The sequence below is a fragment of the Paramormyrops kingsleyae genome, chromosome 15 (genome assembly GCF_048594095.1).
Source record: "Paramormyrops kingsleyae isolate MSU_618 chromosome 15, PKINGS_0.4, whole genome shotgun sequence".
Lineage (NCBI taxonomy): Eukaryota > Metazoa > Chordata > Actinopteri > Osteoglossiformes > Mormyridae > Paramormyrops > Paramormyrops kingsleyae.
In genome coordinates this window covers 19,490,816-19,503,724 of record NC_132811.1, presented here as the reverse complement: position 1 = coordinate 19,503,724, position 12,909 = coordinate 19,490,816, and the positions used below count along the sequence as shown (strand labels likewise).

The 12,909-nt window shown below is 46.0% G+C and overlaps 1 protein-coding gene and 1 non-coding gene across 3 annotated transcripts in view; both read left to right on the top strand.

Annotated features, from left to right (window-relative positions):
* Window positions 1–1,252: 1,252 nt before the first annotated feature.
* Window positions 1,253–12,909, top strand: part of cpa6 (carboxypeptidase A6) — a 28,046-nt gene continuing 16,389 nt past the window's right edge. The window contains exons 1-2 of one of the 2 annotated variants that reach the window (XM_023794448.2): window positions 1,253–1,490; window positions 12,413–12,488. In XM_023794448.2, the coding sequence (XP_023650216.2) occupies window positions 1,375–1,490; window positions 12,413–12,488 (192 nt within the window). In that variant the 5' untranslated portion in view covers window positions 1,253–1,374. Of the gene's footprint in view, window positions 1,491–10,089; window positions 10,196–12,412; window positions 12,489–12,909 lie in introns of those variants that run through there. The other variant, XM_023794449.2, reaches the window with a different exon arrangement.
* trnay-gua (transfer RNA tyrosine (anticodon GUA)) lies at window positions 7,389–7,474 on the top strand. The gene is given in 2 exon segments: window positions 7,389–7,425; window positions 7,439–7,474. It is a non-coding gene; the product is annotated as a tRNA-Tyr (tRNA).

The following is a 12,909-nucleotide window of genomic DNA, read 5'->3' as shown; positions in this document are numbered from 1 at the left end:
TTATCAAAAGGGTGCGTGGATAATTGCGGAAGCGAATATGCGCTTTGTTTTCCGTCTAATGTAAATAATATTGATGTTTTATGTTGGGGGTGATTTTTTTTTCGTGGAATGATGTTTAAAATATATAATTCATTATGCGAAGGGAATACTCTGTAATATTTTAGCACACTATGCTGCAACTTGTAAGTTCTCTCGATACCAGTGATATGCAATTCATATCTGAGCGTTATACCTATATCCAAAGTGAGGAGCCTGAGATAAATTGTTGCGAAAATTTGTCAGGTTCTCAGGGTTAACAAACAGGTTAATATTAAGCCATTGTGATAAATATGGAGGCGTTTTTATGAGTGGTCTTGACCATTCTTGAAATAAAACCTCGAGTCCTCTATATGTCCGAAAACGAGACAAGACCGAGACAAAATAAAGTCGATTCTGAGACGAGACCAAGATCGCAAAAAAGACCGGTTTCGAGTACAATACGACACCACAGATACTTTGGGGGAAAAGATGTTAGATGTTCGCGGACGCAGATGGGGATAGATTGATATCATGCCCATGCGGCTCCCTACTTTGAAGCTCTATAGATGTCAGGTGTTGGTGGTCTCTTAGAAGGACAGGCTTGACTGTGGCATTCGAATAAAGCAAAAAAAGGGGTCCCATTCACACACAGTCTGTTCTATTCTGTTTGGAAACACAACATTAAAATACTAATCAGTGTATTTTAAGCCTTTGATCAATGGCGACACTAAAAGTGCGGCAGTTTTTCTTTATTGCACTTAACATGTTTTACTTTCGTAAAATAATACTTATCCCAATTTAATGCCTACTTGAAAAGCCTAAGACGAATTGATTCAGTTACTGAAAACACAGGGGAGAAAGGGACATAGGGCCGTGAACACCGACCTCATTTACGCTTCTTCGGGGTATTTAAATGTTTCATAGTGTGCATATTTTCTGTTTACATTTAATTTTGAATGTTTGATAGTACTGATAGTAATAGAGAATAATTAGTGTTCATAATGAATACGAAAAAGTTCAACTAACCAAAAAAAAAAATCACGAGAATGTGCGCATTTATGTGAAAATTTTAAATGAATAAACACTGTCCATATGTTGGGACGGGTTTGCCAAAGTAATAAAAAAAGTTATAAAGAATGGAGACTAGAGTCCGTAGCTCCGCCCAGAGCTACGGCCCCCGGTCACGTGACAGCCGCCGCCGCCCCCCTGCCCCGCGTTTCCATCTGCCCGGCTCTTGCGGCTGCACTTTGTCAGTCCACGCCGCGCAGCCTCTTTCGCAGACCTGTTGATCCTCTTGGTCCAGTTGATCCCGCTGATCTGCTCTGGATCAGGACCGTGAGCCAGTACTCACCTATTATGACAGCGAGCGGCAGACGCGCCGTCCGCCCGGCGCATATACTGCGATGCGCGATGATTTGCGGCAGCTTTCTGGGTCCAGCCAGCGCGGGTCTATACGACGGCCGCTATGCCGGGTGAGTGATGCAGCTTACGTCTCCATTTAGAATAACCATGAGCAATAACTAATACCTATAATAATAATAATAATAATAATAATAATAATAATAATAATAATAACGTTTGTTGTAATAATAATAATAATAATGTTTCCCATAAAATGTGACATACCACGAGACGGGTCAGTTCTTAAACGTACAAATTCATTTAATGCAAACTTTTCTGGGAAAAACTTTGAATTACTTTTTGTAACCTGTTCTAATCTTAAGTTCGTTGAACCATAAGAATCCAGTATAATATGTATCCAAAAAGCACATAAAACACAATACTTTGCAAACATACTTGTTTAATCATAAAATACGTGATCGATATCCAGTGAGGTGCTTCTGATAATCGTGGCACGTGGTTATGAGAAACTGAATTTAGTGTTTTTGTATCGTCGTTTAGAAAGATGTGTAATGTGTGTATTTGAGAGCTGGGCGGGTTTTCTGTCACAGCCCGGTCTCGGCAGTTCGTCAGACAGTCGGGTACATCGCGAACGTCCGTCTTTGCTGAGGTTCGCGCTGATGCCGGCTTTTCACCGGCCCGACTGAGCAGGTACGCCATGCTTCCCTCAGGGCGGTTGCAGGGGGCACAGAGAGGAGAGACCCCATAGAGTTTGGGACAACTCCAAAATTCCTCCCTAAGCCCTGCCCTGCATTTACAAGCTCAGAAAATTAAACCCCCTTGGCTGAGATGAATTAATTGTTTGTTTCTGTAATCATTTCCACTTGGGTTGAAGTTGAGGTACATTCCTGTGGTACCCGCGGTGATGCCACTGAATATTAAGAGTTGGGTGGCTCAGGTGGTTAGTACACTGTGCCTGTGATCAGAAGGTTGTTGGTTTTCTGGGTCAACAAGTGAGCCACAGTGTCATTTCACCCTTGGGGACCATGACCCCCACCCACCACAAGGACCAACTAAGCATGCCCCCCCCCCCCCCCCACCAAAAAAAAAAAGCTCACTTAAGGCTATGGAAAACCATTATTATTAAAATTTCTGTTTTAAGGAGTTGTGTATCATGATTTTTAAAAACTATTAAATTGGATATATCCCAACAAACGAAGCTGTGACTTTTTAAATAATAAATAATGCTTATTAGTAGAAGCCGTATTGATATAATCCATGTGTTAAACTGGTGAATTTATTTAGGGTATATTTAAGTGTGTTTAGTTGAAGAATGTTGTTGAAGCTAATCTGCCTGTAGTTTGTTCATGGGGGGTATTGGAGGTCGATTCAGCTGTCGCATTCCCATAGCAGGGGAAATCTACGATCCAGAAATGGAATATGGCAGATGTACCAGGCCTTTTGGCAAAGGGTGGCATGAAATACTGAGAAAAATCCTGGTATGACGTCCTGAAGCCCATGATGCAAGCACTTGTCACCAGTGAGGCTTTGGAACGGCATCTCTGCTTTGAGGTTCACCAGAAGCCGCAGTGTACTGCCATCTTGGTTCCGCCTGGGTCGGCCCACTGCCCCAGGGGCCTGGGGCTGATTTATAACCTTACAGTCTGGCTGGCAACTTCCGTAATCTTGCTAATCGCTCACCCTAGGCTTCTCAAACACAGGAAGCGTTTAAAACATTCCGGATTGTTCCATCCAGATGCGATGCCTGTAATGGGTGTTTTGTCATCCAGCGGGTGTCTGGGGTATAGCTCTGTGACAGCCATTTGTTCCCCAGGGCCACACTTGCCGTTCTGGGACTCTAATGCCAAATGTCACCTTCAATGACACCCTTGAAGCCATCACCCACCCCCTCACCATCCCTCACACAAGAGGCAGTGAGATTTCTGCCCCCCTATGCCTGAGGTCCATCAGAAACAAGCCCTGGGGCCCCTGAGCTGGGTGTGACTCCCTTTTGTTCCTCACATGACCCTCCACCATTTGTAGTCCATTCTCTCCTTTGCCAGTAGGGGGCTCTTGCATCCAGAGCACATGTACAAAACACCACAGTGACCAAAGGAACATAAGAACTGGGGAGCAAAGGGGCACAGATGACACCCTGTAAATGTAATGATACACAGATGGTATTTCGGGGTGCAGTGCAAAGCCACTGTATGTATACTGACATGTGACACTGTCACATTCATCCTGTATAATGGAGTTTAAGAATGATCTGAACCATAATTATTATGGTATTAAAATCTGCTGTGTCATCACATTTAGAACATCTTGCTTACAGGAAAGTATTCATTAAGTCATTCAGTCACTGAGTATTTTTATAAATATATTTGTAAGTCGATCTTGAAAATTGCTCTGTGTCCTGGGGGCTTGGAGATTAAACATGCAGGGACTTACATGCAGATACACATGGTACGTCACAGTGGCCCCAGAATAATGTGCTAGAGCTGGATGATAAGAGAAAAGGCAGCGGAGGGGAAATGACCACCTGTCTGTGGGTGACCACCTGTCTGTGTGTCTTGGGGCATGTCCCTCCCAGGCTGGGCAATGGTTCTACTCACATACAGGTGCCAGATGCCAGGGTCTCTCTCGGCTTGTGGACTCAGACATCGGTGTCAGAATGGGCCAAAACCCAGGGCAAAAACACAGACACTCTCATCCACTGATACATCTGTGAAATTAAACTCCAAGTCTCACTATATGGACAAAAGTATTGGGACAGTTCAGGGAATTTGCTGCCCATTATACCTGCAGGACCCTTTATGGCATCCCATTCTAAATCCATAGGCATCAATATGGAGTTGGTCCCCCCTTTGCAGCTATAACAGCTGCCACTCTTCTGGGAAGGCTTTCCTCAAGACTTTGGAGTGTGCTGTGGGATTTTTGCTCATTCATCCAGAAGAGCATTTGTGAGGTCAGGCACTGATGTTGGACATGAAGGCCTGGCTCACAATCTCCATTCCATTACAGCAGTGAATGGCACAGGCAGAAAAAGAGGGACGATCCATGGAGCAGCTTAAAAGGGATTATCTGTATTTTTTTTTAACAAACCAGAACGACACACAAAGTAGAATCCAGAAAATAAAGGGACATCAAGGGTCAAGAACAAGCAGGGAAAATAAGAACTAAACTAAAAGAACCACAAAGTAACACTAGGGAACAGAGCAAAACCTGGGGAACCAACACAGCTACTAACACACAGAACACACACAATGACTGACTAAAGAGCAGAATGAGGACGGGCACTTAAATCTACACAGATGACAAGGGCTAAAAAGGGGCAGATGTGGAACTAAACCAAAAACCACCAATCACTAAAGGCGCAGAACAACAAGCAACGGGTGGAATACATTACAATTAACAAGCACAATAAACTAGGGAACATTAACCAACACTGGAGCTAACTACACAAGGAAAGACTAGAAACAAGTATAAACAAAAGATAAACCAAAGCACGGGTAGGGAAGACTATAAACAGGGACACAAAGTGAAGACCAAGAAAAACATTAGTGGAAGCTAAGGATAAAATAAAAAATGTGTCAAATGAGAGGTGTAGCTAGTTTCTGGCCAGCCTTGAACTCATGATTGAAGAGGTTCAGCATCAGAGCTTCATATACAAACCATTGCTCTATGTAGCAGCCCAGGGAGCAAGCAGATACACTATGGATTGAGGGGCTACAAGACATATAGGACTGGATCAAACAGGCACCAACTCTGACTCCATTCGATTTCATCCCAAAGGTGTTCGATGGGGTTGAGGTCAAGGCTCTGTGGGGGCCAGTCAAATTCTTCCACACCAAACTCATCCAACCATGTCTTTATGGACCTTGCTTTGTGCACTGGGGCACAGTCATGCTGGAACTGAAAAGGGTCTTCCCCAAACTGTTCCCACAAAGGTAGAAGCATAGAATTGTCCAAGATGTCTTGGTATGCTGAAGCATTAAGATTTCCCTTCACTGGATCTAAGGGGCGTAGACCAAACCCTGAAAAACAACCATTATCCCTCCTCCACCAAACTTTACAGTTGACACAATGCAGCCAGGCATGTAATGTTCTCCTAGCATCCGCCAAACCCAGACTTGTCCATCTGACTGCCAGACAGCGAAGCATAATTCGTCACTCCACAGAACACGTTTCCACTGCTCCAGAGTCCAGTGGCAGTGTGATTTACACCACTGCATCTGACACGTGGCATTGCACTTGGTGAAGCGAGGCTTTTATGCAGCTGCTCGGCCATGGAAGCTCCTGGTGCACAGATTGTGGGCTGGGGTTAATGTCAGAGGAAGTTTAGAACTTGGCAGTTATTGAATCAACAGAGCGTTGGCGACTTTTACATACTATGCGCCTCAGCACTCGATGACCCCACTCTGCTACTTTACATGCTCTGACACTTCACATTGCAGTAATACCACTTACAGTTGACCGTGTAATATCTAGCAGGGACGAAATTTCACAAGCTGACTTATTGCAAAGGTGGCATCCTGAGCTCTTCATAATGACCCATTCTTTCACAAATGTTTGTAAACCTGACTGCATGGCCAGGTGCTTGATTTTATACACCTGTGATCATGAATCTGAATGAAACATCTGAATTCAGTTATTAAGGGGTGTCTCCCAATAATTTTGTGTATCCCTACCTGTGCCAGAGTGCTTCTTAACTGAAGATCTGAGCTTCTTAAGTAACAGCTTTTCTAAGGTCTTCATGATGTGTAACGTTAAAGATGCCAGACTGTAATCCGTAGGGAGGCACTGGGTCACCACTGGTGTTTTGGAGGATGTTCTCCACAGCGTAGCACCTCCTGCAAACTCAAAGAAAGGCGTGAACTTCCACACAGCTGGTGAACATCAGCTTTGAGCACTAATCACAGCCGGGCCCACCTCCACCATGCGGGGATTCCCTCGCTCTGTCTGTACTTGGTCTGCAGTCGGGGGGGGGGCTTTGCAGTGTGGTTCCCCTGCAGCCGGAGTGCAGGCTTTGCAGTGCAGTTCCTCTGCAGCCTGTGCACAGGATTTGCCATATGGTTCCTCTGCTGCAGGGGTTGATATCTCGGGGTTGTGTCCTCTGTGGCATGGGGGGGGGGGGGGGGTGTGAACTGCCGCATAAGTGTCAAATCTTGCGAGGAATGCATTGGACCCATGGGCCTGTGTGCCTGATTACTAAGTGCTTTGGGACGACTCTGTTGTGAAAGGCGCTATATAAAAATTAATTGAATTGAATTGAATTACTGCTGTGCTTGTACTCAGGCACGGTCTGCCTTCCAGTCTATGCTTCCTCTAAGCTTGTCCACTGTATCTCCCTTTTCTCCACCCGCTGAGCTTTTCTTCCAGTAAAAGGTAAAATAAAAGCTTCCGATAGATCGGGCTGTTTAAGACCAAGGGAGTTTCCCGAGTGTGTTTGTGAGGTTTTGCTTGATGGACGGAAGTGTTGTGATTCACCTCAACCAGCGGGGAAATATTCAGCTACAGATTGGTTTCCTCTCATAATGACTTAAAATGAATTTTTAAGTAGCATAATCATGGTTGCTCTCGAATGATACTGTTTCCTGAGCAAATTGTCAGAGAGAATTATAGCAGAACCTGTAGTGTCTCCAAACAATGGGAACAGGAGGAGGACGAGTGATGGAGGGTGAGGAGCCTGAACCCCATTTAGCTGTGTCAGGTGGCTTGTAGGAGTTTTACTTATGCAAAAATGTTCTAAGGGCAGAAGGAAAAATGATCAGATTTTATAGGCGGCTGGTCCAAGGAACTAGAGGAGGCAGGACCAAGACATCTGATTGATTCACCCCACCTCCTTATGTGGACCAAACTTCTCTACAATCCGGTATTGGTTATATCCCTGAACCAATCATATTTCATTCTGCTCTCAGAACATTTTTGTGTAAGTAAAACTCCCATGAGCTTTCAGATGCCATTACTATGGGTTCCTTTTAGGTTAAAACCCTCTCAGAGTTACATATTGCTTTGTTATCTACCTCCCTTCGATAGCTCAGTTGGTAGAGCGGAGGACTGTAGTGGCTGCATTGTGATCCTTAGGTTGCTGGTTCGAATCCAGCTCGAAGGAGTGCGAGTCTTTAATGAACTTCTTTCCAGAATCACTAGGTTTATCTTCTTAATGTGCTGTTTGCCTCACTTTCGGTAAAGCATCTGCTAAATAAAACTTAATGTAAATAACTCAGGTGAGATATTTGCGAAATGTCAGCTCTTACAAATAACATAGCTGACTAAGTACTCTTTACATTTTGATAAATTTAACATTGAAACCACAATTTATCATGAGATGGTGCAAGTGAAGGTGACTGATATGAGCTGCTGGGAGATGCAGCCACGGTGATGCTGTAATTACATACACCATGTCACTTCAAGATGCTGGAGCCCCATTATCTGTGAACCTGAGAAGCTGATGTCCCTCACTCTCCACGCATCACCTCCCAGGAGCACGACCGCAGGAACTAGCTGGGCTGCAGCTGGAGGTCACTGCTGGCAACATCACAGCACAGCACACACAGCACAGCACACACAGCCATGCAGGAACATGCTGGACCTGGTCTTTTTCTGTGCAGCTTAAAGGAAGCTGCTGCTGCTGCTTTTGAACTAGGTGTGTACCCTAATGCGCATTACTAACTATCCAGTAAGAAAAGATGGTGGTGGGTTTCTCCGTGCATTTCCCCTGAAGCCAGTGCACAGGCTTTACAGTGCAGTTCCCCTGCAGCCGGTGGTGTGCTTCTGTGTGCATTTCCCCTGTAGCCAGTGTGCAGGCTCCTCAGTGCTGTCCCCCTGCAGCCAGTGTGCAGACTTTACAGTGCAGTAACCCTGCAGCCGGTGGTGGGCTTCTCTATGCAGTTCCCCTGCAGACAGTGGTAGGTTTCTCTGTTCAGTTCCCCTGCAGACGGTGGTGGGTTCCCCTGTGCAGTTCCCCTGCAGATGGTGGTGGGTTTCTCTGTGAAGTTCCCCTGCAGACGGTGGTGGGTTTCTCTGTTCAGTTCCCCTGCAGATGGTGGTGGGTTTCTCTATGCAGTTCGCCTGCTGACGGTGGTGGGCTTTGCTGTGCAGTTCCCCTGCAGATGGTGGTGGGCTTTGCTGTGCAGTTCCCCTGCAGATGGTGGTGGGTTCCTCTGTGCAGTTCCCCTGCAGACAGTGGTAGGTTTCTCTGTGAAGTTCCCCTGCAGATGGTGGTGGGTTTCTCTGTGCAGTTCCCCTGCAGATGGTGGTGGGTTTCTCTGTGCAGTTCCCCTGCAGACGGTGGTGGGTTTCTCTGCGCAGTTCCCCTGCAGACGGTGGTGGGTTTCTCTGTGCAGTTCCCCTGCAGATGGTGGTAGGTTTCTCTGTGCATTTCCTCTGCAGAAGGTGGTGGGTTTCTCTATGCAGTTCCCCTGCAGACGGTGGTAGGTTTCTCTGTGCAGTTCCTCTGCAGAAGGTGGTAGGTTTCTCTGTGCATTTCCTCTGCAGAAGGTGGTGGGTTTCTCTATGCAGTTCCCCTGCAGACGGTGGTAGGTTTCTCTGTGCAGTTCCTCTGCAGAAGGTGGTGGGTTTCTCTGTGCAGTTCCCCTGCAGATGGTGGTGGGTTTCTCTATGCAGTTCGCCTGCTGATGGTGGTGGGCTTTGCTGTGCAGTTCCCCTGCAGATGGTGGTGGGCTTTGCTGTGCAGTTCCCCTGCAGATGGTGGTGGGTTTCTCTGTGCAGTTCCCCTGCAGACGGTGGTGGGTTTCTCTGCGCAGTTCCCCTGCAGACGGTGGTGGGTTTCTCTGTGCAGTTCCCCTGCAGATGGTGGTAGGTTTCTCTGTGCATTTCCTCTGCAGAAGGTGGTGGGTTTCTCTATGCAGTTCCCCTGCAGACGGTGGTAGGTTTCTCTGTGCAGTTCCTCTGCAGAAGGTGGTGGGTTTCTCTGTGCAGTTCCCCTGCAGATGGTGGTGGGCTTTGCTGTGCAGTACCCCTGCAGACGGTGGTGGGTTTCTCTGTGCAGTTCCCCTGCAGCCCCCTGTCCATATGGTTTACAGATGACCTCCCTTTATAAACTCCCCTGCCAGTCCAAGGCTGCTTACATTTAATTGCTAACGTGGTTTCTAAGAGCACGTAAAAAACACTCCATCCACATTTACGAGCCTATATTTCGGAGAGGCAGATGTGAAACTACCCACCACAGAAGCCCTGACTGCATCCAATGGCACACAGGAATCTCACCCCTAAACCCAGCCCTACCTATGGGGTGACGCACTGCTGACATCTCGACCTGTGGTATGATAGCCGTCTTTCATCTAATGAGAAAGTCAAGCGTCTTCTACATTTCCATTTGTAGCACCCCCCACCCGACACACACAGGTTTGTAATTATATCTTTGTGGGGACTCTCCATTCAACCTTAGAGAAACAGGTGCTATAATAAAGAGCATTTCTTTAGTGTTTCTTGCATTTGGAAATGAGGTGTTTGTCAAACATCAGGAGTGTTGCCCTACCTGTTTTGCAAAGTTGATATATTGCAGTATTTTAGTAACGATCATATTGTTAGTGGTGCACTGATGTGGACATTTTAACCAGTAATTGATATATTTTTATCTAATATCTCCAACACTGAACCCCTAACCTAACCCTAATCCGAAGACGGTGGAACTGCACATGCGCAGAAAGGCTCGATAGCGCGTCTCGATAGGTTGGATGTTATGACAGAACGCTACCATTTACTTCCTACAGTCAGCACACTTAATGTGCGCTTATATTGCTTTGACGCCTCTCTTTGCGTCCTGTCTCCTTTTTTTGCAAAGCAATATATGGTCACCCTATAATATTTGGTAAGTTTAAATATCGGCCAGCAATTCTCGTGTGTTAACTGATATATCGTGCATCTCTACATTTTGTTTGTTTTAGTAAAGACAGTAATGAAAAATTATAACAAAAGGACAAATAGGAATTAAAAATAGGAATTGTGAGAGAAAATCGCGATCTTGATTTTGAGTGAATAACATCGCTATTCATATTGTAATGATAGGTGTGTGTGTGGAGGGGGGAGGGATTGGCATGGCAAGTTAAGTGGCCACACCTGGGTAGTTAGGGTGTGGGATTAAAAGAGGGAGAATACAGGGTTCGGGAGCCGCGCTGAATAAGAGATTGCGTGTTAGACACAGCACGAGTTGGTTCTGGGAGGGAGGTGCCGTTCGTATGCCGTGTAGGGCTGCCGGCGGTGAAGCCAGATAGCGGGTTGCAGGGATAGGTTCCGGTGTGGTAGGGAGAGGAGAGTTAGGACGGGGGAGTTAGGAGTGCATGTTCGCTGCTGAGTTTAGAGTGTTGGGTCGAGGTGAATCGCGGCATCCCCATGTGACGTAGCGGCTGGGGAATTCCCTTTCCGCGTAGGGTCTTCGATTGTGGACCTGTGCGAATTAATGTTCTTTCCCCGTGGGAGGGTCTTGAGCCTCGGGGGGAACGCTATGTTTTAATCTTGTCCGTGTATGTTTGTTTGTGTTTTAAAGTAAGCAGCGTAGCCGCTAGGAGTCGGGGCGGGACCATAGACGGGGTACCGGTTCCGTGACGCTTGCCTGTGCCTGAAGTGTGGGGATCACTGAGTATTGCAGTGCTATTGGTGTGCCGTGCCCTGACAGGGATGTGGTGTGTGTGTGTGGTAACGTGGATTAACACCCATTTGGAAAGACTGGTTTGCTACGGGGAGATAGCGCATCCGGACCCTTTTGTGAACCCAGATCCGACCTGATCGGTCGCTGTATGAATTGTATTGAATAAAACTTGTTCTAATTATAGTAGAAATCTTGTGGTGGTCTATTCCTCCCTTACACCCTCCAACGCTATTTTAGGTTCGTTACAATATTTTCCCCAGAATCGTGCAGCCCCGCTGCTCTTTTTACACTTCAGTTGCAGACATAACGGGGCAAAAAAATTAAATAAATAAAATTATATTAACATAACATTGGCCATAAAATAAAAGAAGGGTACGCACAGTGTGTGCAGCCACAGCCGCCCATGCAGCTCACAAAGGGGGAATGCAGGTAGCCAGGAGCCGCTGTCCTGAATAGCCTTCATAAACGAAGTAGGCTAATTATCCTGAAAGACATAAAAGCGGTCACTTCAACACAGAAGGCAGTTTTACCTTCCCTGTGGGGATTCATGAAGTCTGTCTGCCAGTCTGTCAATGTGTCTTACGGATAAAGTGTCTCTATTCCACTAAATGGGGAACTTAATCCACAGATAAACCGTCACTGTTCCCCTAATTGGTGTCTTTAATTGCTTCTGCAAGTTGCAAGTTGTATAAATGAGCAAACTTTACTTTTAAAAATCCATTTGGATGAAGGTGCATACAGAAAAATGATGACAATTAAACCAGCTGTAGATTTTTGATTTGCGGCATCATCTTTATTTAGTATTCTGAAACTGCTGACTTTAATTTAATCATAGCAACTGCTGTTAAATTTAACTATAGTAACAGCTGTTACGTCAAAAAGGGTCACTGCGCGTCTTATTCTCTTGGCCAAGTCTCCCAGCTGGCTTAAATATATTCTTTTCCACTCCAGAAATCTGTCTGCATACTCTGTCAAAAGATGGGTATATAACAAAAGAATAATGAAAGTTTAGCAAGAAATATTACCCTGCTGGAAATAAATAGAGTTTCTTTGTAAAGGCTGTTTTAGTTTTCTAATGGTATCTAGGGGTAAGTAAACTGCCATTTCAGTGGGCTGCTAATGGTTCACATAATCACCATCATTTACTGTTGCCTTCTTGACTAAAGCAGTGAGCTGCGTCTCACCCAAGCTCAGGTTTTAAGCTCCTCTTTCAAGGGCTCGATTATGTCCTCTGTGGTGTGGAGGCCAGATTCTCTGTGCAACCGTGAGAGTCACTTTCTACAGGGTCACTCTCCGCAGAGTCACTCTCTGCAGGCTCCCTCTCCGCAGAGTCACTCTCTGTAGGGTCACTTTCTGCAGGCTCACTCTATGCAAGTCATGCTTCCATTCATGTATTCACTTTACACTTCTCCTTAACTGAAGTCTGTCTTTCCTCTGCAGTGACCAGGTGATCAGAATGATCCCCCACAGCTATGAGGAGGTGCAGTTTCTCAGGAGGCTTTTCGAAAACCTGAGGGTAAGTTTCCTGCATACAGTCGTGTTTAACGCTCTTCATCCTCAGAGCACTGAGCTTCTGCTGAGCTACTGTCAATATTTAGTGAAGTCCAGCTGGATATGGGATCCAGTCAACTGCAGAGTTGGCAGAGTGAGGGCAGGCACACACACGTGTACGGCATGGTGCTTCGGCGTGCCCTGGTACCGTAGCTTGTTCTGTAGGACAGAGCGGTAGCTGAGCTGGGTGAGGGGGATTCTGCAGGCCTCTGGTAGCTCATATGTAGGTAAGAAACCGCAGGAAGCACAAGATGAGAAATGACTCATGCAGATTGATGCGTGTCCTCCAGATATTAATCTAACACAGATCAAGTGACTCTTTCAACTTTTGACTCTGCTGGAAATTTATAGACCTGACAGATAAATGTGATTTATGTCCTGCTTGG